The sequence below is a fragment of the Choloepus didactylus genome, chromosome 1 (assembly GCF_015220235.1).
Source record: "Choloepus didactylus isolate mChoDid1 chromosome 1, mChoDid1.pri, whole genome shotgun sequence".
NCBI classification, from domain to species: domain Eukaryota; kingdom Metazoa; phylum Chordata; class Mammalia; order Pilosa; family Megalonychidae; genus Choloepus; species Choloepus didactylus.
Window position 1 is genome coordinate 203365661 of NC_051307.1, and position 27405 is coordinate 203393065.

Consider the following 27405-nt stretch of genomic DNA (forward strand, 5'->3'; position numbering starts at 1 on the left):
AAGGAGTGTCCCATATGTTTCCAGGCAGCCTCGGGAAGCTGAACCACTGGGACCACCCCCAGGCTCTACCTCTGCAAGATCACTCACATGGAGGCATTTGTTACCACCTCCTCCAGGCAGCCTGCCTGGGTAACCCGACTCCATCAGGGGCCCACACACAGTCTACAGCCCTCCCCAAAGCCCATCAGAGCAGTCACTGGGGGTGGGGGTGGTGCTCAAATGGGATAGCAGGTGAGACAGGAGGGGTGGATGCCAGGACAGAACTGGGCAAGGGGGGGGTGTCAGTTGAGGGGCATGGAGGAGCAGGCACAGCAGAGGCCACTTGCTGCCAAGGGCACTGTGAATCAAAGTTAGCAATGGCACGGGGACGGGATGAGGCTGGAACTTTTCTGAGGCTGCGGCAGCTGAAAACCTGCAGGTCTCTTGCTTCTCTCATGACAGGCTGGCCAATTATTCTCCCAGATCTGGGGGAGGCAATGATTTAAAATAAAGTACTATTTAATTATTCTGATTATATTTCGGCTGGTCTGCCACCTCCCACCTCAGCGCCTTCGCAGTCTTCTGAAGGGGAAAGAAGGAGACAGGGTGGGAAAGGGGGGCAGGAGTGACAGACAGAGAGAGACGCTAACTGGAGAGAGCCCAAGAGAGTGGGGGTCAGAGGGCAGGGGTGTTAGGCAAACCCAGCCCCAGAGGAAGATGAGATGACCACTCCCTGGTCCCGGCCTGGAGAGGGTATGCCTCCCCCAACAGCCACTCAAAGATCAAAGGGCAGCCATGGCCTTGTTGGAGCAGGGCTGGGGACATGGCTGGCCGTGGCCCTCCCTAGCCCCTGCCCTGCTGCAAACAGCAGGAAACTCTGGGCTGCACTCCAGGATAGTGGCATCTCCAGGGCCACCTCCTCCAGGCAGCCCTCCCTGATCACTCAGGCAGATGTCCCTCTGCTTCTGGACTGAGCACCCAGATCAAGCTCTCCCTGTTTTGAAACCCTGACCAGATGCAGTCTGCTTAGGTCTCAGTTTTCCCATCCAGAATATGGAGATAGAGTTCACTGCCTTCCCACCTCCCAGGGCCTTAGTGGAAACCTCTGCCTGTGTAGGGGATATTAACAACATGACTGCCACCCACACTCTCATACACACGCATTTGTACACGAAGCTCTCCTCAGACCTGCAGCTAAGTGCAGCTAAGCGTGCTCCCTCAGAGACCCCTGACACGGGGGAGACCTGGTGTGGCCCCTCACCAGGGATCAGAGCACCCTTCCTGCACATCTGCTCAGGAAGGGAAGACTCCAGGGCCTTGCTGTCTTATGGGGCTCAACACCCAGGAAAGAGCCCCTCACCCCTGCCCTGTTTTGATTACAGCCTCCCAATGAGGAAGGGGTCAGTGGAGGGCAGTGATTTGGCTGAGGCCACCCACCCTTGAGAGGCCAGCAGGGCCAAGCCCCTCCAGGCTGTTGAGATCAGAGGGCCTTGAGACACTGAGGCCAGTTAGCACTGGCCTCAAACTGCACCAACCACGTGAAAGGGAAACTGAGACCAGGGTGAGAAAGGGGCCTCCTTCTTCAGCTGGTCCCTGGTGGCTTATGCTCCCCAGCTAGTTGCCTACCAGTTCATAGGCAGGTAAACCAAGGCACAGAAGTCACCTGTTTGTGATCCAGCCGGAGAGACCCCTAGTGTGAGCCTTGCAATGCCCCCAGGAGCGCCACTCCCACCCCCCGCCAGCCCATTTATCACGAGGGATCCTTGGGGACCACGTGTAGCTGAGGAGGGGCTGCTGCTGTTAAAGCTCAAATTAGTCCAAATCCATCGGCCTCAACTATGTGTGTCTTGGGACCCTGCCCAAATACCACGTCTTAATGAGGTTATTAATTACGGGCTGTCCCTTCTCTTTCTTTGCTGGGAAAGAGCTTTCCCTTCAAATTGGCGATTGGCTGTGAGGCACAGGCTCAGACATGCAGTGAACAGCCATTGGCTTTAATTAGGGCACCGGGTCCAGCCCGATATTTATTCATCACCACGCTGATGGGGAGGGGAGGAGCACAGCCTGGATCTGGGAGAGTCCCAGCGAGCCCCTGGGCCCAGAGATGAATGGAGAGTGTTCAGGGCCACACAGCAAGTGAGCACAGCACCCTGCCTCAAACTACCATCAGAATGTCCGATTGAGGGTCTGGGGGCACCAGGAGCGGGGGGACAGCCTGAATGAGGCGAGGCATCAGCCAGGGATGTACGGGCCGAGAGAGAGGAAAGACGGTTTTCCAGCAGCAGTTAGGAGGTCAGCACTGAAGGTTGACCTGAGCCTGAATTGTGTTCTGCCGTGTTTTGGCTGTGTGACCTTGGGTACATCCTCTCACCTCTCTGAGCCTCAGTTAGTTCATCTATAAAGTGAACTGAATGAAGAGGCAGCACAGAGTGATTATACATCCTTATTGCCACCCCTCGGCTGACCTCCACACCCCCCAGGTTTAGTCTTGGTTTTTCCAGCAGCAGGGAGAGGCCGCAAAAGAGTCTGCTCCAACTTCCATGGGAGCAAATTCTACCCCAGCAGCCCCTGCAGTACCGGGGGCAGGGGGAGGGGTCCCTGGAGAAGGCACCCAGGAGCAGGGGAGAAGGATGGGGGTGTGTGGAGCAGGAAAGAAAATGCTGGTCTGCTGAGAGGTGAGGACAACAAGGCCACAGACCCAGGGTTGGTGGGCTCAGCCAGGTGCCAGCCCGGCCCTGAGCCCGTGTGCCAGGAACTGCTCTGCAGCCCACACCCAGCTCTGTGGCTTAGCCTCTCCAGGTCTCAGTTTCCCTCTCTGCTCAAGGGGCGGTGATTGAGGTCTCCATGAGCCCTTTAAGGTTCAACATCCCAAGGGATCTGACTGGAGCTCTCCTTGCCTGAGGCCTGCCCCCAGGAGCTGAGTGTCACAACAGTGATTGGTCATAATTCATCTTCACAGCAGCTGGATTATCACCCCCAGTCCTCAGCAGGGAAACCAAGGCATAGAGCAGTGGAGTGATGTGCCCAAGTTTGCACAGCTGATGGGCACCAATCAGGATTGCACGCACCTCTCATCAGGAGGCCAGCCTTGAATGCCCAGCTGCCGAGGCGACACGGCCCCTTGGTCGAACGGGCCTCGCAAACTAAGTGTGTACAAAACCGAGACCCTGACCGCCAGCCTTCCCCTCCCTCCACACTGCCTCCCCTGGCTCAGCTCTTGGCAGCTCCCCCTGTTCAAGGCCAAAAGCCTCGAGGTGATTCCCAAAGCCCCTTTCTCTCATGCTCACATCCAACCATTGGCAGGTCCTGCTGGCTCCACCTTCTCAATGTGCCCAAATCCACCGCTGCCCACCGCTTCCCTGGCCTCCAGCCTGGCTTGGGCCTCCATCACCTCTCTCCTGGACCAGCGCGGTCACTGGTTCACTGGTCTCCAGCTTCTGCCCTCAGGCCCTGCTGTCCCCCATCTGTTCACCTCCACACACAGCCAGTGTCCTGTTAGAATTGGGTTCCTTCTCTGTCAACACCTTGCTGAGCTCCACGGTGCTCAAGGAAAAGCCCAAGTCTGTCCAGTGGCTCTGCCCCCAGTGGCCCCATTGACCTTGCTCCTCTGGCCACACTGGCTTCCTCACTGTGCCTCGGACACCCCGTGCGCTCTCTGCTTGGGTGCACGCTGTTCCCTCTGCCTGGAGCAGTCCCTCCTCGGAAGCCCATGGGCTCCTCCCCGCCTGCCTCAGGTCTCTGCACACATATCACCTGCTAAGCAAGGTCCACCTTGGCACCCCCAATTTAAATTGCACCCCACCCCCCGCAGCATTCTCCAGATCCCGTCCTGGAGTTATTCTAGATAAAATTCTGTCAGACCTCCTCCTCTCTCTTATTTACTGTATTCCTCTGTCCCGGGCTGTAAGCCCTGAGTGGGGAGCCACCTTCTCCCACACCAGGAAGAAGAGGCCCTCTGCGGAGCTGATACAACCCCGGAGAGAGCAGGGGTGCGGGGCAATTGCCCAGCCATCCTGTCCCAGCCTGCGTGGATCCAGCCCCGGGAGCAGGCAGGCAGTGGGCAGGGGGAGCTGCGGGGGAGCCGGCAGGGCAGCAGCTGCCCCAAGGCCAGCCGGAGAGTCCCGCCCTCTCCCTGCCTCCTCTCCGCATGAATTATTAAGGCTCATTTATGATGGGCCTGCCCAGGCCTGTGGCTTCTGTGCATAATTCATGGCTCTCCCAGAGGGGCCTGGTACTGGAGCAGCCACTTCTTCCAGGAAGCAAGCGCAAGTGAGGGGAGGAGTGGGTGGGGCCCAGGCTGTCTGTCCTCTGCTCCATCTCTGTCACCCTGTCCCCAAGGTGGGCCAACCTGGGCCGGGGTGGTGTGGGGGGTTGGAAGCTGCCCAGCACCCCTATCCACTCCCTGTCCCATGGTGCCTCCTCTTGCACACTGTGGGGCCGGAGCCTGCGGACTTTGTGCAGGCTCACCCTCTCCCTCCCCGGGCCTGGGTTTCCATCTGTGGACTAACGGAGCTGGGCCACACTGGAGGTTTTCTAACTGCTCTAGCAGCAGAATCATCCACCTTTTATTTTCCAACACAATCCTACGCAGAACCCCAACATGCAACTGGTAAGGTAGTAACTCATGAGTATAAATATATTTTAGAAGGTAGCACTGTAAAACACGGCTCTTTTTAAAGTTAATAACCATGATGAACAATGAAGCTGATCTGAAGAGGATGGATTTGGAATCCATGGGGGACTCTGCAGTTCCTGTCACCTCCAGCACCCAGTTTGTTCTTGTGTGTTGGTTTCACCACACTCTACTGAGAAACTTCTGGCACACAGAGGTACACAGAGACAAACGGTCACCAATGGAAGCAGAGATATATAGCTCGCTGCCTGAGGGTGGTGGGAGAGTCCTTTCTTGAGGTCCAAGATAAAATCAGCAACACCCTTCATGGATGACGCTCATGGGTCTCCAGGGTGCCAGGTGTCCTTGTTTGTGAATTTCCCGACAGTCAAGAGCTGGGACTGAACAATGAGGAAGAGGAGCTCATGAACCAGCCAAGGCCTCCAGCGGCACAGGGTATGGGGCACACCAAGGGCACTGGGGCAGGTATCTGCCAGGATCTACCATCTGCTCCCCAGGCCTGGAGTCACCCACCCCAGTCACCAACATAGACCATGGGCATTTGCAGGGCCTCCTCCTCTACCCACCACGTCCTCCAGGGCATCAGGCACAATGGGAGCATAACCTGGCAGACCCAGCTCCAGTGTTCTTGTTGCTAAAGCAAACACCATGCAATGGGTTGCCTTAACAGTTTTGAGAAGTCCAAATCGAAGTGTCATCAAGGTGACACTTTCTTCCTGCAGACGGGTGTTCTGGGGCTGGCTGCCAGTGATCCTTGGTTCTTGGCTTTTCTGTCACATGGCAAAGCATGTGATGGCTTCTCCTGGCCTCTCCCTCTTCTTCTGGGAAGAAGCAACTTCTGGCTGCTCCCTCTGTGGCTTCTTTCTCTCTCTGTGACCTTCCCTATAAGGTCTTCAGTAATAGGATTAAGACCCACCCTGGGCCACACTTTATCTGAAGTAACCTCACCAAAATGTACTACTTACAGGAGTTCACAGCTACAGGAATGGACCAAGTCTAAGAACATGTTTTTCTGGGGTATATAGCTCCAAGCCACAACAGTCCATCCTCTGAACTCCCCTAAGACATGTTCTTTCTATATGCAAAATACATTCATTCCATCACAATATCCCAAAAGCCGTAAGTCATTTCAGTAACAATGCTAAGCACCAAGTCTCATGAAAATCGATTATGGGTGTGGCCTTCTATCTGTGGACCTATGAAACCTAGAAAACAAATTATCTGCTTCCAATATACAATGGTGGTTCAGGCATAGGATAGACATTCCCATTCCAGAAGGGAGAAATTGGAAGGAAAACAGAGGTCATGTGTTCCAAACAATTCTGAAACCCTGAAGGGCAAACACCATTCGATTTCAAGGTCTGAGAGTCACCTATGGCTTGCTATTTTGTCCTCCAGGCCTGATAGAGGGGCATCCCCATCCCTTCCCAGCAGTTGTGCAGCAGCCATGCTCTGCCTGAACACCGGGTGTACGCCCTACCCTCTCTGAGCAATGGGATTGCAGCCAGACTTTCTGCAAACCTGGGACACAGGCCCCACCCTATCTGAGCATAAGGGTGGCAGCCACGCTCTCTGCAAACTCCAAATTCTCTGAGCACTGGGGTGACAACACCCTTCCTGAACAACAGGGTACCAGGCCCACCCCCTCCACACACTGGGACATTTGGCCTGCTCCCGCCATGCACAGAGGGGACCCCCCTTTCCACACACAGGGGTGGGCCCACTCTCTTGGCCCAAGGAGAGATCTTCAGTCCAGACCTCACTTCCATGGCTCTGCCCTGGAAGTCATTCTTCCTTCAATTTGTTCCTTCTCTATCCCCTTTAGCTCAGGCTGGCACTCATACAAATTTCACAAAAAAATTGTCAGCTTTGCATGCAGTTCACGGAGGTCCAAATCATCATTTCTGCATAACCGCATTTCCAATCCTGACTTCTACTGAAATGGCTGACTGGCTCCCTGATCAGTTAAACCCTCACACGGAGCCCGATTCTCTGAGGACTTGTTTTCTGGAAGCTCAGGGAGGTCCCTGATACAGCTGCACCTGGCTCTGGTCTCAGAGCACACTATCTGGCTGGACTCAGAATTTTCCAAATAATCAATTTCTTACTTCTTTGTGCTTAAGAGTTCGTTTCTCAGCTTACCCCTTTCCTCTTGCATTTCACTATTAGCTGCAAGGAGAAACCAGGCTGTGCTTTCCACACTTAGCTTGGAAATCTCTTCCACTAAATATCCAAGTTCATTGCTTTCAAGTTCCGCCTTCCATCTGACATCAGAACTCAATTTCACCAAGTTCTCTGCCATTTTAAAACAAGGATCACTTTTCCTCCAGTTTTCAATAACACACTCATCTTTTCCTTCTAAGACCTCATCAGAAGTACCTTTAGCATCCATATTTCTACCAACAGTCTCTACAAAGCAATCTAGGCCTTTTCTATCAGGCACCTCACAATTCTTCTAGCCTCTATCCATTACCAATTCCAAAACTGTCTCCACATTTTTAGGTATTTGCAATAGCAGCACCCCACTTTCCTGTTACCAAAATCTGTTTTCATTTCCTTGTTGCTAAAGCAAAGACCATGCAATGTGTTGCCTTAAACAATGAGAATTTATTGGCTCACAATTTTGAGCTAGGGGAAGTCCAAATTAAGGCACCAGCAAGGTGATGCTTTCTTCCTGAAGACTGGCAGGTAGGGGCTGGCTGCCAGTGATCCTTGGTCCTGGGCTCCTCTGTCACGTGGAAATGCACGTGGCAGCCTCTCCCGGCCTCTCCCTTCTGGGTCCCACTGACTTTCAGCTTCTGGCTGCTCCCTCTGTGGCTTCCTTCTTTCTCTGTGACCTTCCTTATAAGGTCTCCAGTAATAGGACTAAGACCCATCCTGGGTCACACCTTGTCTGAAATAACCCCATCAAAAGGTCCTCTTCATCAGAGTTCACAGCCACAGGAATGGACCAAGTCTAAGAACACATTTCTGGGGTACATAGCTCCAAACCACCACAGGCCCATCTAACAACTGGATAAACGGAGGCTCGGTAAGGCTGACTCTTGGGAGGTGAATGTACTGATGCAGCCCCATGTGCCCAGCCCTCACCAGGTGCTGTGATGGGGAAACCACAACTCAAGCCTGGCCTTAGGAGGAGCACAGTAGGGTTGAGGCACCTGTGGAGGTCACTAGGTGAGTCAGGGAAAAGCCCGGGCGCTCCGGTCGCCTGGTTCCTGCCCCACACCAACAGTCAAAGCCCGACCGGGGTGGGGTGGGGTGGGGAGGGGCAGCCCTGTGCATGTGTCACCAACGGCTCTGGCCAGATTCTGTGATTCACACATCGCTATTTCCTCTCCTGCACATCCTCCCCACCCCCAGCACAAATCAAATCCTCGCTGAGCCACAAATAGCCATCCTCAACATGGCCACCTGTCTTGAAGAAGACAGAGGACATGTTCCTCTTCAGGGCAGAGACACCCACAGAATCTTGCAGGCCCCTGAGGAATCCTGGGCACAGAGGAGATGCCGAGCCGAGACTTCACAACTCAACCCATCAGGGGCAGGTTTGTTCTCTGGCCTTGCCCTTCCTCAACCTGGCCGAGTCACCTCTACCGGGAAGCCTTTCTAGATTCTCACCCCCACCCCCCAAACTCACAGTCCTCACCCCACTTTACCTGGTCCCATCACCAAGCCCTCTGCAGAGCTTAGCCTGGAGTCTGCCAAAGAACAGCCTTCTGGAATCACTTGGGGTAGATCTACTGGGACATCTCCCCTCCCCTAGAAGGCTCCTGCCCTGACCATCTCCCTGTATAACGAGAGAGAAGCTGGAGGGCAGGGCTGGGAAAGGGGCTCCAACTCCAACTTGAGCAGGTGGCAGAACACCAAGGAAACTAATCGACAATGCAGAGCACCTACTGAGTGCCAGGAGATTAGTGTGTGATTCCCACTGAAGTTACAAGGTGCCCTTAGCCAGGTGCAGTCAGACTCATGCCCACCTCACGGATGAGAACCCAGAGGCCTGGGGAGGTGGAGCAGTAGTCTTTGCTGAGCCAGGCTCTGAACCCAGTACAATATGGCTCCAGAACCTAGGCCTTGTCTCCTATAGACTACTAGGCCTCCCTAAACCCAAGGTGGACCCCAGTGGGCAAGGTTTAGATGTAAGGTACAGGTAAGGGTCACCCCTTGATTGTGACCTTCCCTGCTTTGGATAGGGGGCCAGCCCACCTGTATATCAGGAACCCCACCGCCTCTCCAAGCAAGCCAAAGCCGGGTGCAGTGGGGAACTCCCTCCTCACAGCCCACCAGAGCTATCCTGTTGTAGCAGCGTTATGTCAGCAGAGCTGAGCCTCAACCGCCAAATCCACCCCCTGACCATGGAACCTGGCCCAGGTATGGGGAGATTGCCCACTTGCTCTGTGATTTGCTTCTCGCTAGTGCTTGGTTTCTCAGAGTGAGCCAAGCTGCCGGTAAATGGAATGTGAGAGGCTCAACCCGCCTTGACATGCACCATGGGCCGATTTCTCTCTGATGCTCAGTGGTGAATTCTTGTGCAAGGCAAATCCCCTCTGCAGTGTGCAGGATGCACAGCTGCAGGGAGGAGGGGGCTTCAGGTGCTGCCCCAGTGGCCCCACCTCCTTCTGAGGGGCCCCAGGGTGGCAGCCACGCTGAGAGGGGCTGTCCCACTTGGCAAGCCCATGTTGCTGTCCTCGGGGCTGGCTAGAGGACAGGCAGGTTGACTGAGCCCGGTAGGGGTCAACTCTGGCAGAATGATTCCAACCTTCCTCAAATTCCCGACCAGTCCGCTCACCCCTCATTCATTCACCCTTTCATTCACACCTATTGGGTGCCAGGCTCCAGGCTGCCACTGGGGAGGGGTATGGTGGTGAGTAGAGCAGACGTGGGCCTTCCCTGGGGAGCTTGGAATTCAAGCAGAGCAGGCAGATGTCAGACACAGATCAGGACTGATGAGTGTTAGGGAGGAGGAGTCCGGTGCCTGGCAAGGGGGCTGGCCCAGGTGAACGTGGCACCACGGGCTGGAGGGGAGTCCAAAGGGCAGAGCATGTGTAAGGCAGAGCATGGAGTTCTGCATGTGGCCACGTCCCATGAACACCCACAGACCGACAAGGGCACCAAAGCGGGCTGCTTCCACACCAAGGCCTGCAGGATCGAGTACACAGCGAGCACCTCTGCGGGCTGGGTGGTGGATGGTGAGGAGCTCCTGACAGTGGGGAGATGAGGAGAGCGGGCACAGGCATAGATGGTAAGGTCAAAGGATGGAAGAGCAGGACTCTCCACTCAGTCCTTGGTACCTGTCTCCAAGCGGATGTCCAGTCGGCATCTCTAACTCAACATGTCCAAAACCTGATTGTCTCCTGGACCCACTCCTCCCCAGCCTCTCCTGGCTCAGCTGGTGACAGCTCCATCCTTCCAGCTGGACCCCTTTTCTTTTGTCATCCCCATAACAGTGGCACATCTCACCACGCCCAGGGCAGCCACCCTGATCTAGCCCTCATCTCCCCCACTGGCCTCCCACTTGCATCCTCCCTGACAACTGGAGACTTATTCATGCAGCAGCCAGAGGGGCCCTACTGGTTCAGGACCAGGTCACATCCCTCCTGCTCACACCCCTCCCGTGGCTCCCATGTCACTCAGAGTAACAGCAAAAGGCTCAGGCTACTTTAATGACCCTGACTGACCTGGCCCCTGTTGCCCTCTGACCTCCACTCCTCCCCTCCTTCCACTTTCTCCTTCTCCTCCCTCTGCTCTAACCACATCCCACCTCAGGACCTTTGCACTGGCTGTTCTCTCTTCTTGGGGCTCCTGGCGCCAGCATCCCAGCACTCTGCCTTGTACTGTGAAACTTGTGATCTCATTGATCTCCAAAGCGGGGCCAGTGGAGAGTACTGAGACTCAGCATAAACTGTAGAGGTTGCGGATATTATTAATTTTCTTCCACCACCTCTTCCCCCAACTAGACGAGGATTCCAAATATAAGACCCTCCTGCTGCCCCTGCCATAGGTACCCACAGATGCAAAGTTCACTCATGTTTTCCTGGTATTTTTTGACACTTACATTGTCACTAGAATGTCCCCTGAGAGCAGGGCCTGGTACTCAGCATGTGCTCAAAAACAATGGATGCTGCTTCATCATAACTACAAAATGCAGGAACTATGATCCCATTTTACAGATAAGGAAACTGCGGCACAAAATGACTGGAACAAGTCACACGTGGCATGCCCTTTATGACCCCCAGCTCCTCCTTGCGGGAGGGGTGTACCCCTCTCCAACCCCTGTCCCCTAGACCAGGCTCTCTAGGTGGCAGCAGGCCCTGCGCCATGTGGCAGACAAAGCCAAGGGCTCCAGTTCCCTCTAGACGGCAAAATGAAGTCCCCACCCTTCTCCATTTTAGAGTAATGGCCTCCTCCATACGTCACCAGTCTGGAAATCACCTGTGAAATATATTTCCCCCAGCGCTGGCTCGGGAACCATGTAAATCACCAGGCTTAATAGCCTCTGGGATTGTTCCCCCGCCACCCCCACCCCAGCTGCTCTGTGCCAGGGAGCACAGGGCCGGGGGTGCCAGGCAGCCAGGGCCCCAGTCTTGAGTTCTGGGAAGCCCAAGGCATCCAGGTATGAGGAGGAACTGCTCAGGGGTGCAGCAGCCTTGGGGAGCAGTGTCAACAGGAGAGATGGGCCAGCCAGGAGCTTTAGGAATGGAGCTGGATCAAAAACAAGACGAGCCTCTCCCCACCCCACTAGTACCCCTTTGGCCTTGACCCCCCAACAAGGGTTTCTCCTCAGAGAAGGGAGGAGGGTCCTGGGTGCAATCCTGGGAGCCCCCAGAGCCCTGCCTGGGGAGGCCCAGGGCTATGGGAATGTCTGGGGGCCCTCAGAGGGGCTGCAGAACCTGGCCAGGAGCATAAGTCCTCCCTGCTTCCGCACCAGGGGCTGTCTCCTCACCCCTTGAATGCCACTTGGGGCATCAGCCATGCACTGATAATATTTATGCAGGGTCACTTCTGTTTCTTCTTCACTGTCTTCCCCAAGGACTGTGAGCTCCACTGGGATCCCAGAGACCACACAGGGCCTGGCACACAGTTAAGGCACGGGGAATGGGCCAGAGGCCAACTGTGTGGTGTGGACTTGGGCAGGGAGGGGGCGGTCAGGAGGCAGGTCCTGAAAGATGGGCAGGCCGTGGAGTGGTCGGGAGGGCAGATGGGGGCATGGGCAAGCATCAAGGCGGGGAGGTGGTCAGGAAGAGTGGGGCAGCCGGCCGAGGAGGTGGTCTCCCTGGGATGGGCCATGGCTCGACCACTGGCCATATGCACAGGTACCCCAAAGATACCATGGTCAGGAGATCCCAGAACCAGCAGGCCTGCTTCCCACCCCACCTCACCCCGGAAACTTGGTGCACCTAGCTGGGCAGTATGGGGTTCCTGTGTTTACCCTCCTACCCTCTAAGACAGTGGTTCTCTTGGCGGGGGGGGCGGGGGGGGGGCTTTGCCCTTTAGCACTAGCAAAGCCAGGCCCTAATGGGCCCTGCCCAGCTGCTGCAAGAGCCTGCTCCAGCTGCTGCAGATGTGACCAGCTTGGCCCTGCTGGGTACCTGTGCAAACCACAGGCTCTCTGCTCAGCAAACATTTACCCAGCACTTAGTGGGGGCACGTGTGGAACACCAGCTGAGAAGAGAGAGGCTGCTGCCCCCATCCCTCCCAGAAGGGGAGTCCCAACAACAGCTCGGGCAGCCAGGTCTATCTGGGCAAGAATGGGGGCTTTGGGCAGCCTAGAAACCTCCTGACTCCCACAGGGAGGTCAGAGGACGCTGCAGGGAACAGAGGCTCCAAGCTGAGCCCCAAGGGACGGGCAGAGGTCAGCTGGACCGCAGGCAGCACCCCGAGGTTCCTGTGGTCAGGGGTACTCCCAGCTCTCCCCAGGAGAGATGGGTGCATGGTAGGTGCTCGATAAGCCCCATGAAAGGAGATGGCTGCTGTCCCGGAGGGCAGAGGTCCCCTCCTGTGCCACCCCTCAGCCAACCTTCGTGCCCAGGAGAAGCAGTGCCCTCGGCTGTGGCCTGTGTAAGTGCCAGCTTACAGGACAGGACAGACGACGGCTACGTGATGGAGGGGAGAGGGGGAGCTTCATCAGCCACAGAAGGCCCAAGCAGGGGGCTGGTGGGGGACATGGGTGGACGGAGGTGTGGGGGCTGAGGGGGAGGTGGGGGGTGGGGAGATAGTCTACCCTTCCCACTCTGTGTGTACCCAGGAGACCGGACAACCAGCTCCCATGGAAAGGAGGCCTTGGAAGGAGGCCCAGGTCACAGGAGGCCTGTCCTGGTCCAGAGGACTCACAGCTGCGCTTAGAAAAGGCCACCTCCACCCCCAGCCCTCGGATGGCCTCAGAGAGCATCCCTCATATGACAAGTGGGGAGCAGAGGCCAGAGGGGACACCCCAACCCCAGAGCATGACAGAGCCCAGGGCTTCTCCCAAGACTGGTGTCCTTGGCTGTCTGACTCCCGGACACTGTGCGCAGCCCAGACCCAGGATTGTTGCAGGGAACCGAGTCCTTAGGGGCCAGGCCGTGAGGACATGGCTGCATCCGAGTGCTTTTTGCCATATCCATCAGGGGAGCCGTGACCACCAACACTCCAGGCCTCTCTACATTGAGGACACATGAGCTACCCACCCCACAGCAGAGCCCTTCCAGTAAGCTCACAATGAAACCTCACAGGCATGTCCAGGCAAGGTCAGGTTGTCTCCTCAGTCATGTCTGTGGGTCACCTCCTCGCTGTGGCCCATGAAGGCCGTCATCTGCTCTGCCCCGCAGCAGGAGGACATGCCCGCTGCCCACATCCTCTCAGCCCACCCATGCCCACCTTGTCTTCAGCTATCATCTGAGCCAGCAGCTCCCAAATGCCCAGTCAGCCCTCGGTCCTACCTGAGACAGGGGGATGGCCTGTATGACCTCAACAGCCTCTTTAAGGCCCCAACTGGCCAAGCTCAACTGGCACAGCAGAGGCGACTCAAGGGTCAGTGGGCCCCCCTCCTGGGCTCTGGTCCAGGCTATACATCAACTGCTGAGTGGCCCAAGACGGCTTCTCTGCCCACTCTGGGCCTGAGTTTCCCCATCTGTATCATACAGGAGTTAAGCTGGACCAAAATAATCACACAGTTCCCACTGACCACACCCATCCCACAGGTGAGGGTAGGGCTGCTCTACTGGGAGGGAGTTTGGGAGCCAAGAACCTTCTACATCTGGTCCCTGAGGAGCCTCTAAGGACCTGGATGCCAAGATCCAATAAGAAAGCTAGTGGCCCCCATGACACCATTCTCTGAGGGCCTCGGTCTGATGGGAGAGGCACCCCTTGCAGGGGGACAGGTATGGTGGAACAGTGTAGGAGCCTGGGGTACCTATGGGGCCTGTGGTCAGGAGGGCTGCCTGGAGGAGGCGGGCTGCAGAGAAGGGCTGGCTGTGTGGGGCCATGGCCCAGCACTCAGACCCAAGTGCCAGGTGTGAATCCTGCCTCTACCACTCACCATCTAGGTGATTTCAGTGTCACAACCTTTCTGAGCCTCAGTTTTCTCACCTGTGAAATGAAGAGAAAAATGGACTGACCTCATTGGATAGCAAATATGAAATACATCACCTAGGGCCGGCTCTTGGTGATGTTGTGGTTAAAATAACTTCTTCCTTTATAAATATTTCTCTGAGTATGACTACCACCACTACCCCCACCCCCACACACACACCCTACCACCTTCTTCCTCACCCCACACCCCCACGTTCAGGTCTCTCGTCTGAGCCTGTGGGAAACACTACCTCCCACTCCTCCATCACTCTCCCGCCTTCTTGCTAATAAAACCCAAGTCTGCAAGAATCTCTCCAACCCCATCTCCAAGGTGACCCCATCCATCCTCAGCTCAAGGTTAAATTCTGATTAGCCTGAGCCAATCACAACAGACGTTCCCAGTTGCTGGTGATTGGTTTAGAGATGGTCATGTGACCCAGTGCTGGCCACTAAAGTGTGAGGGGAAGTCAGCTGGGGGCTTTTGGGTGAGATTTCCTTGTCTCTTCAGAAGGACCTAGAGGAAATAGCTCCTCTCCTGTGCCTCATGGCTGGGTCTGCATGTGATGCTTGGAGCTGTGGCAGTCGTCTTGTTGCCACGAGGGGAGTCAGCCAAGGACACACTGCCACACTGAAAGCAAGGTCAGCTGGGCACAGTGTAGGTGAAGACTCAGTCCTCACTGGCAGCACACACTCTCCCATCTCTGGGATCCTTGTCAGGGGATGACAGGCCTAACCATGAGGAAGAAAATCATTGAGCTGGGGTTGCTGATGCATTCGCAGAAACAACCGCTTTTCCTTGCAGCCAAATGCACTCCTCAGACTCAGCTTTTGAGGGGGTGCCAGTCAGCTCAATGCCTACTCCTCAAGGGCCCCTGTGAACTGGGGGTGGGGGCACAGGGCTGAAGGAAAGGCCCAAAAGGGGTAGGGAGCCAGAGGTGGGCATCTAGTCAGGAGGGCCCCTCGCCCCACCATCCAGGCTAAGCAGCCAGCCTGGTAGAGGGTCTCAGTAAGAAAAGGTCAAGAGGTGGGAAGGTCGGGGCTCCTACTAGGACCTGCAAATGGCTCAGCCAGCCTGGCTGGAGCCTGGTTATCCACAGGGCTAGTGGCCCAAGGCCGGAGCCAACCCAGGCAGGGCCTCGAACACCAGGCCAAGAAGTGAGACTCGATTCATGGCTGGCTTCTCAGGGGCAGGATCACAGCTAACTCTCAATGACGCATGCAGAGGTATAGCTGGGGGGTCTAGGGAGGGAAGGGAAGTCTCCCAGGACCCCACCACACCCAGGGAGAAAGGAGAAATGTCCACCTACGAGAGCCCTCGGCACAGAGGCCTATTCCACCAGCTCACTTCCTTTTCTAACAAATGAAGTTGGGGGCGGGGCTGGGGTGGGTTGTTTTGTTGTTTGTTTTTTGGAACCAATGGCAGCACTAAGCCTGACCTTTAAGGCTTCAAACGCAGCATTACAGGAGGCGCCAGCGGGAGGAGAACATGGGCTGCGGAGGGAAGTTATCAAAACTAAAATGCCACATCAGACTGGAAACTCAGTGACACAGCAGGGTCTTTTATACATCTCGGGAGCGCACCAGCCAGTCTGAGCCCATCCTACCTGGCGACAAAGCTGCCCTTCCCGAGGGGACCCAGAGGTGACCCCTAAATGGCACAGGGATGTCCAGGTCTGGCCCAGAGAAACACCAGGGGCTGGGGCCTCACACCACACAGGAATGTCGTGCTGCAGGGTTTGCCAAGGAGGCCTCAATTTTCTCCCACCTCATGTCAGGGATGCTTTTATTTAAGACAAATACCTATATGTCCTGGTGCAAAGAAGGCCAAATGGGAGTCACCCTTTGTGCAGCACACTTTGAGCCCTGGTGCTGGGCACTGGGCTCTGCCTGCAGAGTGTGTGCAGATAGCAGAAGGTTCCCTCCCCCTCCCCCAGGCCTCAGTTTCCCTCTCTGTATGAGGGTGCACAGGAGCTCCCAGGGCCTTCTCTGGCTGTCATATGTCCTTCCCAAGTCCGGAAAGCATGCAGCAAGGTCCATACTGCCTAAGGAGATGATCCCACCCAGGCTTCCCGCCATGGCAGGAACCCTGACTGGCCTTACAGGCTCCTGAGCCCCTCACAGCCACCTCTGCCCTTAGCAGGAGCCCCCTCCCAAAATGCCAAGGACTCCAGGCCATCCCAGCATTGGCAACACACAGGCCCTGAGAACACCAGGAATCAAACTTTACTGTTCCCTTGGACATCAGAACCTATCAGATCAGGCCCCACACAGCCTTAAGGACCAGCACCCAGCACAGGGCACCCAGACAGCCTCCCTCAAGAAAACCCAGGAGACAAAAATTCATCCTCAAAAGGAAGAGGCTTTGCTGGAAATGCCCCCAAATAGGAATAGGTGGGGATCACTCAATCCAAAGCTTCTACGTGCCCAAATCATGCTGCAGCCGACAGCACGGATGTCTTGCCAAGGACAAGGACCCCAAACCTACAGCAGATACTGCAAGGGCTGCCAGTCTGTAGCCCTTTCAGTGTGCAAATGAGAAGGGCTGCTCCGAAAGGGAAAGATGCCAGCCCAAGGTCACACAGCAAGGGCTTCCCACCCTGCCTGGGCAGATACCTCTACCCTCCCACCCCGCTCTGGATTCTCCATACTTGAAGGGCTGTTTGCAAAGATGCTTCGCTTCACAAAGGACTCACCGAGCTCCTCTAAGTCTCAAGCTCCTCCAGTGAATCTAAAATACCATTCAATTTGCAAAAATTTGAATTACAAGAATGCAACCTCTCTGTTTCCTTTGCAGACTGTCATCATGCCAGTTGGTAAGTGATCAAACTTTCCAGCTCAGCCTTAACTCAGACTGTTCCTGACATAAAAGTTTGCAAAACGCTGGTCCAAACAACCAGGTGGCTTTATTTCCCACTGCCAGCATTTGCCCAGCCAAGCCCTGGCATTAACCTCAAAGGCGGGTGCGGAAGGCGGGCACTGGGAGCAATATCCTGACTCAGAGAGATAAACCATGCATACACACATACATATATGCACACACGCATATGCATATACATGCATACACCCACACCTGTGCACACACATGAGCTTTCACATGCACACATACCTGCACCCACACACACAACACACAAGCCCAAACACACATACATGGGCACACATCTTCACACACATGCACACATGTCCTGGTACACGTGTACATGCAGACAAGTGTGCATACATGTGAACACACTCAGGGCAAGCACACAAACACACATATAAGCACACATGTACCCACAACCATGCACAAGCTCACATAAGCACAGGCTGAGGTGAGGGCCAAGCATAGGAGGACAGACCCAGAAACTACAATCGGGTCCCTGTGCCTGCAGGGTCTGGCTGAACATTGGGTGCTGTGGGTGAGGGGACAGGTGCCTAGAACTCAGAGCCCAGGCCATGCTAGACTGGGAACCCTCACAGACCCCATCAGGACCCACATGTCCTTTTCCACACTCCCTGGGTCAGGCCCGTCCCTCATGACCTTTCACATCCCAATCCTATGAGGCAGTGCAATTGTAAGAACCCGTTTTACAGAGCAGGCACTCAGAGAGGCTCATGAAGGGGGGCAGGGAGGAGACAGGCAGAGGGACGGCTGTTCATGTGAGAAGGACGGCCCCTCCTTTCCCTTTTGGCTAACAAGAATCATTTCTGAGGTGGGGGAGATTGTTAATGTTGAGCAGGAAAGACTTCCTGTGCCCCTCCCTCCCTGCTAAACAATTACGCTGACCAGAGCTCAAAGTGGGTCAGTCTGAGAAGCCTTTGTAAGGCACCCAAAGTGTGGCTGGAGGCCCCGATAGGAGGTGCAGGCACCCCCCAACTGAAGGAGATGAGGCCCAGCTGGGCTGGGGGTCAGGCCTCCCCCCACAACGAGAGAGGAGTGAGGAGGCCTCAAACCTGTCTCCTTAGGGCCCCGGAATATCAAAGTGGGAAGGGCCCTGGAAGAGAGGAAGCAGGCTGAGTGAGAGAAGGGGCCTTGTTCAAGGTCACCAAGGAAGCACCCAGCTGAGAAGATTGGGCCTGGCTTGCCCTTGAGAGAGGCCCCCCAGGACCAGGCCAGCACAAGGTGGGGACGGGCTGTGTGAAGATTCCCTCCCACGTCACCCCAGCTAGGCAAGTCTCCTAGTGTGCGAGGCCCTGCCCTCACCAGCCTTTGTCACTGCCCTGAGCAGTGGCCATGGCCCAAGTGGGGCCAGACCGGCCTCAGAAGGAGAAGTCCCATGTGAGGTGGGTGGTGGATTAGGTGGTCCATGAGCAGGACCAGAAGCCAGGGGCGCCAAAGCACTGGCCTGAGCCCTGCAACGGCCGGGCAGGGCTTGGCTGAGTCCTGCCCTCTGTGTCCTGCCCACATAAGACCAGACTCAGACCATGTGGGCCCAAGGCACAGGGCTTGGACTCCTTTAGGGAGGCCCCAAGAGATCGCTGTAGGGGATTCGCTGGCCCTCCAGAAGCTTCTCAGCCCATGTGGTCACCAGCACAATGTCGGACACAACCCCTCCCCCCAAGTCCCGGCCTTAGCTACAGGCAGCTCAAGAGGCTCTTCAGGTTACACAGGACAAGAGAGGAAGGGAAAGAGGTAAAAAGCAAAAACCACACATACTCTCCCTCTGGGAATACGAATATTGATTCTGTAGCTTCTTGTTTAGACAGCAGACAACAGGGGAAAAAAAAACCAAAACCAAAACCCAGCATGAAGAGAATCCCCCCAGCTGGCTGGAGGGATGTGGTCAGCAGTGGGAAAGCCCCCCATTCCCAGGCCTCAGGACATGACACCCACTGCTTAAACACAAAAGGTCACCAGGTCCCAAGGTAAATCTCGAATCTGGAGGCCAGAATAGCCTTTGGAGGGGCTGCAAGGACAGCAGCAGACCCCAGAAGCCCAGGGGTGGGGGTGGCAGCTGGGGCTGGAAGGGGAAGGAGAGAGAGAAACCCGTGCCCCCCACCCCCAATTCCACAGATAACAACCCCCTGCTGGACTCGGCCAGTACTCACCTCTGTTGACTCCAAAGCCTTCAGCGCCCCCCCCCACATACACGGGCACATATCTTCACACACATCCACACACCCAGGCACATGTGTCCTTGTACACGTGTGTACATGCAGGCAAGTGTACATACATGTGAACGCACTCAGGGCAAGCACACAAACACATATGAGCACACGTGTGTACCCATATCCATGCACTAGCTAACCCTCACGCCCCACCTGTCCAGACGGCCAGAAAACCCAAGTGTCCACAAGGTCCAAGTCTTCTGAAGTCCTTCGGGCTTGGTAAGGCTGTCTTGGGACTAGAGGACCCAGCCTCAGGTTTCCATTACCCCTTCTCCCCTGATGACCTTTTTCTCCAGGATCATCCTGGAATCTGGAGAGGGAGACAGCATCTCAAGCTGGAGACCTTCCTGCCATCCCCCACCCTTCCAAGCCAAGCAGGCCAGGCCCATGATTCAAGGCCAGGGTGAGAGGCTGTGTGATTGCCTGTGTGCGTGAGGGTGAGGGGTGGAGGTGGGCAATGGAGCTACAAGCCCCGGGGCTGGCAGGGCAGCCTTGGGCCAAGGAAGGCCCCAGGATTGTCTGAGACCCAGAAGAGGACAGAGGCACAGAGCAGGAAAGCTGGGAGGCCTAGGCGCACTCCCACATCCCAGGCCTCTTGGTTTTCTTCCCAAAGACTCAGGTTTTGAGCCACTTCACCCCCTTCCTTGGGCCCTGGCAAGGCAGCTGGGTGTCCAACAGAGTCCTTTCCCAGCACTGCCTCTTGTAGTTCTGGGGCTTTGGGCAGGTCCCTTCATCTTTCCAAGTCTCAGTCTTCCCATCTGTGGAATGGGCATGACCGTTCCAACTCACAGGGTTCTGAGGTCAAGGCAGTAATGTGGGTAAGGGGCCTGGCCTGGGCTTGGTGAGGGGGGGCCGCTATTAGCCCCGGGGTGTCCCACCTGGTCAGGCTGGGCTGGGGGGAGGGAAGGAGGTGACCCAGCTTCTGTCCTCAAGGAGTGGTGGCCCTGTGGGTGGGTACAAACTGAGCTCGGATGGGGGGAGGCCTCTGGAAGGTGGGTGAAGGAGGGGATCAAAGCCCCCTGAGGAAAGCATGCAGTAATGAGGGAATAGCATGAGCCAAGCAGGGGACAGGAAGGCACTTGGCCCATGGAGCACTGTGATAAGGCTGGCAGTAGGGCAGTGGGCGGGGGGGAGCATCAGGCCATGGCATCAGAGCCTGTTGTTTAGGTTACTAAGAGCTGCCATGGTGGTGGTGGGTAGAGGCCTCCCTGCCCACCAGATGCTACACCCTCTCCCATTAATTCTCACCACCAGTCTGTTAAGCAGATTCTATTATCTCATTTGGGGAAACTGAGGCAAGGTCACCCCAATAGGGGAGGGCTAGCTCTGGATACCCAGTATGGACATACCTGACACCAAGTGTGTCCCCAAAATGTGCCTCCACCCCGGAGCTGGCCATGCCCACCTGCCCATAGGCAGAGATGAGAAGGAGGCAGAGACGAGAAGGAGGCATTGCCTGCAGAAGTGCTCACTCCCCTCGCAGGGCCAGATTCACTCTGGAGTCAGTCTCTCCTTGGGGACATGAGTGTAATGAAGAATCCAGAATGAGACTCACCCTGCGTCGAATGAAGGGATTTGTCTTAAAATAGGCTCCCTTCCTTCTCAGGGATTAGCCTGACACAGCTGGCCAGGAGGAGGCACCCAAAGAAGGTGGGGCCAGGGTGGGGGGCAGACAGCAGTCAAGGACCCCCAAGACCCTCCACACCAGGAGGGATGCAAGCACCTGGCAGCAGCTCTGCACCCCAACAGCGGCAGGGGCAGGCCAGGAAGCCTTACCCCTCCCTCCTGCAAATGCTGCGGCAGGTTGGTGGGACGAGGGAGGATCCAGATGTGTGATATTGCCACTCCCCAACAGGGAGAGCTACCGGGAGGTAGAGACAGGGGCTTGGAGGCCCAGACAGACACACGTCACCCACCATTAACCGTAACCAGACTGACGCATGCCCCGTCGCGGGCACTGCTCCTGGTGTGTCTGCTCAGGAGAGGAGCACACACTCCGGACATCATTAATCTGCTGGGGGTCCCGACCCCTCGGGGCCCCTCACTGCCCCCCACCCTCCTGACCCCAGAGGGAGGGAGGTGCTGGCCAGCACCATCGCCGGGCAGAGCTGGGCCAAGAGGGTGCAGCCAGCCAGGCAGCTCGGCCGGGTTCTCCACCCAGCCCTCAACCAGGACCATGGGACAGGGGCTAGAGATACCCAGGGTTGCTGGAGACCAGGGGGCAGGTTGCCAACGAAGAGAACAAAAGAGGTGGGCAGGACAGGGTGGACACAAAAAGATGAGAGGAATGGGCAGGGATTCTGGAGAAGAGAAAATGAGCAACACAAAGAAGGGGGGCAGGGGAGGGGGAAAAGAGCTTGACAGGAAGGGGTGGGGTGGTGGGGGGCAAGGAAAGGACACGGGGCAAAGCAAAGGGGGCTACCCCTTGTGCAGCAGCAGCCTGAATGGCTGGGGTGAGAATAATTGGAAACAGGAAGAAGCTGGTAAAAGGGAGCATGTGTGTGCTCCGACCCCACCTCCTTCTCCCCCAACACATGCATGCACACACACATGCTCACGCACATGTGGCCTCCTCCTCGTTCAAAGCACTGATCCAGGCCAGATGCGTCAAGAGAAGCCCCCATCCTCCCTAAAAGCTGAAGCCCGGTCCCCCCTCCAGCGGCAACTCCACTGCCCTCCTCGATCCAGCAGCCGTCTTGATCCACTTAGCCCCGTGGGTAGAGATCCACACTGCCAGAGTGACAACAGAAATAGTGGCCACAGGACCCCAAACCCACACTTGCATAAAACCCAGAAGCTTGCAAAGCTGGGCTTATGGCTCTGTCAGACATCTGAGGAAATGACTTTCCCAGCAAGTGCCCTCTGCAGTGAGGGGCTGTCCCCCCAGTGCCATAAGGCTGATGGTCCCACTCCCCACCTCAGAAAGCCACCTGTATCAAAGTCCCATCCAGCATGGCTTTGGTCAGGGACTGGCCTGGCCACGCTGCCCAGGAGAGGGTTCAAGGAGGCCACCTGCCCCGGAGCAGCCCCCCTGAGCCCTCTGACCCCCATGGCAGTCTCAGCCTATCATGTCAGTTCAACAAATGCTCCAACTCCCGACAGCCACGGTCATGCAGGGGAAACCTCACTTCATTCTCTCCCCTTCCTCCCTCCAAGGATCAATGGGCATTTGCCTCCACGGGGACCAGGGCAGCTGAAGGGCGCTGGCTGTCATGGCAAACACACCGTGTCGTCACACCATTAGTCACCTCCCCCCAGACCCTCAGAGCTGTGCTGCCCCCCACCCCCAACTCTCATTCCCTAATTATGGTTTGCAAGACATGTCCCAAACCCTCAAATTAGCTCCAACTATATCAACAAGAGGAGAGCATCCAGCTGGAAATGTGCCATTGCTGTCACACCCACCTGGCCATTTTATGGCTGGGGGCAAAGGGACAGGTGTCTGCTCTGGTCAGGGTCTCACAATGGCCATCCAGGGGGACCCACAAAGGCCCAGCAGCCATCAAACCACTGCAGGTTGGAGGGAGAGGGACCGAGGTGGGGAGAGATGGAAGGAGATAGCTACTTAAACCTCCACTCAAGGAGCCATGAAATGGCTGGGAAAAAAAGAATTGTGGCTTGGACTGTGCTTGCCTTTGAGAAAACAACAACAACAACAACAACACCAAAAATAATGCTTTTGCTTTTTTTAAACATTGTGGTTTAAGTCCATTTTCATCAAAGAACATGAAAGACAATAAGGCACCCACCACCCCTGAACTTCCATATGATTCTCTTCTCCCTGCACAACCCCCACATACACGCACAAAACCCAGACAGTTGACAGAGGACATGTCTGTGCGGCACCTGTAATTTGCCAAGTGACCACCCGCCTGGCACAGCTAGGCTGCACGAGGAGAGAGCGATTACAAGACAGAGAGAAAGACCAAAAGCAGTGCTTTTCCCGAGTTTGTTTTCTCCTCATCTGGGAGCACCGACACGCTGGAGTTGTCAGGTTTTGTGGCAGAACCTCAGGGAGAACTCGTCTAATGACGCAGAGCCAGTCTCCCCCCTTCTCTAGGCCAGACCCTTCCCCTTGACCACCAGCAGCCTGGCTACTCATGCCCCAAACCCCAGGTATGGCCACCAGCAAAGGGGTCCGGGGACAGGTGGCTCCTCAGACACAGAGACAGACAAAAAGACAGCAACGTGATCACCATGCCCCGAGGCCACTCATGCAAGGGGTGTCTGGACACTGACACAAGGCTGGGGCATGATGCCCACAGAAACAACAGCTGTCCTAGAGGCCACATGTGCCAAACATGCACTCTCAACCCCAGACACCGCTGGCCAAGCTCACCCAGAGGAAGATGCCAGAGTTTGTACGCTCTTAGGGAAGGAGAGAGGGTTTGAAAGGACCACAAGAGCCAGCAGAAGCTGGCAGAGCTGGGAAATGCTATTTTCCCCTTGGTAGCGGCAGCAGGGGCAGGCAGGGGTTCTCCAGGCCACTCACCTTCTGCCCCTCCCAACACCTTCACCTCCCAATTGGGCTCTCCCAGTGACCCTTTCCCCAGGTGGAGGGGGAGCATCCAAGAACAGGGGACAGTGACCTCCTCTACAGCACTGGTCACCACAAGAAGGTGCTCCATTCTTTGCATCGAGTCTCCCCTCAAAGAAAAAGGCCCATGAAGACAGGTGTGGCGTTGGTCCCCTACCTCCGGCAGCTAAAGCACCAGGTTCCCACAGGAGAGAGAACATGGTACGGTAGCGGCCTCAACTCCGCCGGGCAAGGGTCGCTGGCTGCCCTCCCGCCCCCAACCTCGGGTGCCCCTTCCACAGGCACAGCGGCAGGCGACTCAGTTGGCAAGCTTGGACCCCCCACCCCAACCCGGGCCCGGAGCTCGTACCCTGTCCCGTTGTGTGTGTATAGGGGGTGAGGTAGAGAGGTAGGGGGACCGCGGGGAAGTTTCGCGACGCAGCCAGAAGCGCCGTAACCGCTGCTGCTCGCTCTCCTGGCTGGGGGCAGCCACCCCCCCACGCAGGGGGCAGCGGGACCCAGCGCCCCCGCCCAGGTTCGGGGTGCGGGAGGGGCTGGCGCCGGCCGGGTGACGAAAGGTGTCGCAGGACTCGGCCGGGGTCCCGCGGCCGGCCGGGGCCACTTACGTGTGCTGCTGCGGGAAGCTGTAGGCACAGGTGCCGGGGGCGGCGAGCAGCGGGAGCAGCAGAGGCGGCAGCAGCAGCAAGAGCGGGCGCGGGGTCCTGGGCGCCGGGCGCCGGGCACCGGGGCCGGGCCAGGGGCGCGCGGTCCGCGCCGGGCCGGGCGAGGAAGAGCCGCAGCTCCGAGCCGGCACCGCCATGTTTCCATTCAAGATGCGGCGCCGCGGGGATGGGGTGGGGGGTGCGGCGGCAGCGGCGGAGTCGGGGGGCGGCGCGGACTGCAATCCGGCCTTTTCGCCGCCGCCTTCTCCGCGCGGGGCTTCTGGGGCTGCACGGGCCGCGGCGCCTCTGCGGGCTGCGCGCTGCGATCTCCCGGCCGCGCTGGCTCCAAGCGCTCTGAGCGCCGGGTCCCGGACCAGCGCTCAAATAGCGGCTGCCGTCAACCTGCCGGCGCCGCCCTCCCCCTTTCCCTCCCTCCCCGGCCCGCCCGCCCCCCCGCGCCCCCGCCGCGGCCACGCGCCTGCCCGTGCCCGCGCTCCCCTCGGCCCCGCGCAGCCCCGAGCCTGCCCTGACAGCTCGCGCTGCCGAGCGGAGCCCCGGCGCGCGCGTCCTGCGCCCGCGTTGCGACCAGAGCGCCCCCCGACCCGCACCCCGTGCGTTCGCTTGTCCACGTCCCAGGCCGCTTTGCCTTTCTTCGCTTCACTGGTGGGAAGAGTCCCCGGCTCCGCGGCCCAGGACAGGCGCATCTGTGACCCTGCTGGGGGCTTGACCTTCAACAGGCTTGAGGCCTGGAGTCTCAGCTTCAATGGTGAAATGGCAGGTTTCAGCAGAGGCGAGGGGGGCAGTGCTAAACTGACGCCTTCAGTGGCTCCGGCTGCCTCCAAGGGTCCTCCGTAGAGGTGTTGTGCCCCCAGTCCGAGTAGGAACCTGGGTCTGCTTGCACAGTTTTGGGGGGCCGGGTACAGCCCTCTGAAGCCTCTCACTTCCCTTCCCTGGGCTGAGCAGGTGCTGTAAGCAGGACAGCCCCAAGCTCCAGACCCCAGGGCTTGCATGGCCTCTATTTGGACTCCTCCAATGTCAGGGAGCGCACGTTGGCACAATCCAGCCATTCTTTCTTGGAGGTCCCTGGCTCTTCCCTGCTGCAGGGAGAAGACTGGTGCTGATGTCAATTTCAGTTCAGCAACTTGCGGGCCTCTCAGAGGCTTGATTCCTCCCTAAGGAATGCTGGTGTGGGCATACAACACCCCCCTCTCCGCTACAGCATTTCCAGGATGAAGTGAGAACAGAGTGAATTGATAGATAAACTGAAACTCTTATTGCTGGGGAGAGCATCCCTGGGATCTCACTGAAGTTGTTCCTGGGACCCTGCTCTGCCCCCAACGCAGACAGGCTGAGTGAATGCTCTCCCCTCCACCCCAACTCCCTCAGTAGTAACTGCCCACAGACTCTGTGCCCAACACAAGGAGTTAGGGACAATAGCCACCTGAACAAGTGAGTTCAAGTGCCACCAGGGCCCCCCACTTTGTGGTGTCTGGGTGGATCTCCCATCACCCACCCACAAGTCAGCTTGAGGAAGGTTTGCCATTGAAGAGGGACAAGTAGTGACCCGGAACCGAGGCAGGAAGAGGTGGGGAGCTGCACAAGAGTTAACAAGCCTGGGCTAACCAGCCCCCTCCAGCATCTCCAGCTCATGGTGTCCTCCTCTACCTGTTTGCTGGGCCAGTGTCTGTCACAACTCCCAGGTGCCCTGTGGAGTTAGGTGGGCACCTTCCCAAGGCAGACCCTGCAGTGGCAGAGTGGGAAATGTTAGGGGCAGCCTTCTTGCCCTTCGATATCAGTCTGGTAGTGCTGTTCCTGCAGAGTGCCCAGGCCAGCAGGCACCTGGTGCCAGGCTGGGCATAGCGGGTGGGCATTGGTGGCTGGGAATTTCAGTTCCAGCCTCCACAGATGTGCACCTAATTGAGGCCGCTGGCACCAAGGGAAAGGTAGGAGATTTTGGTTGACAGGCTGTTAAAGGAAGACAAATAGGGAGGAGAGGTAATTAAGAGTAAACGGGTAGTACGAGTTTACACATTCCAACTTTCAACTTTTGAGGCTCATAATATCCCAGACCCTCCTGGAGGGCTGGCTCCAGCCGTAGGTTAAGATTTTGGGAGGAAAACTCTTGCCTTCGCAGGGAATAGGGAGACTTCCATGGGTGGGTTCCATGTTGGTGGGTTCGGGAGGAAAGGTCTAGGGCTACCCAGCCAGCCCAAAGTGCCCATGCTGAAAGGTATGGGGCAGAAGGGGTGGAAAAGCTGCAGCCAGCAGAGAGGGGACCAGCCCTGGCAGGGGCCCTGGCCAGTGCCAGCCCTGCTCCAGGGCTCAGGGAAGGTCAGCTCAGCAGGCCAGAAGAGACTCACAGGCCTTTATGGAGCACCTGCTATGCACCAAGCAGGACTTCCAGGACACCTGGGATGTCCAACCTTCTCCATCTCCTGCCTCCCCTCCCATTACTTTTGCCTTTAATGGGCTGGAAACTCCCCATTCTGTGAAAAACATCCTGCCTTGTGGTTTTACCCCTGCAGTTTCTTCTGCCTAGGACACCCCCCCTCATCTCTGTCACTCAAACCCAGGATATTTATGAATCTATAAATACCATTCATATCAGGAGGCCTTCCTAGACCCCCCAACTGGGACAGGCCTCCTCATCCCAGTCTCAGGAGTGTCAGCTTTGGCATCAGATATCACATGTTGTGAAGCCTCGGGCAAGTCACTTTGCCTCTCTGAGCCTCTGTTGCTTCACCCACATAGTGGAAGCCATGGCACCTACCTGGCACGGTGGTCTGTGGACCCAAAGCACATAATACCCTAAGGGCAGGGCTTGGTGCTTAGCAAGAGTTTAGTGAGCAGAAGCCACAGAGAGGCTCTGACACCTCCTAGGAAGGGAGGCTGTGTATGCTAGGCAGGCAGGGAAGGCTCCTTGGAGGAGGAAGAAGGATTCCAACTTGGCCCTGCAATAAGCCGGATAGGGTAGGCTTATC

General features: G+C 56.9%; 1 protein-coding gene across 5 annotated transcripts in view; it reads right to left on the reverse strand.

The window, feature by feature from the left end:
- CACNA2D2 (calcium voltage-gated channel auxiliary subunit alpha2delta 2) overlaps window positions 1-24594 on the reverse strand; it is a 147868-nt gene extending 123274 nt beyond the window's left edge. For all 5 annotated transcript variants that reach the window (XM_037797016.1, XM_037796998.1, XM_037797026.1 and 2 more), the window contains exon 1: window positions 24389-24594. In XM_037797016.1, coding sequence (XP_037652944.1) covers window positions 24389-24582 — 194 coding nt within the window. In that variant the 5' untranslated portion in view covers window positions 24583-24594. The remainder of the gene's footprint in view (window positions 1-24388) is intronic.
- Between the last annotated feature and the right edge of the window lie 2811 nt (window positions 24595-27405).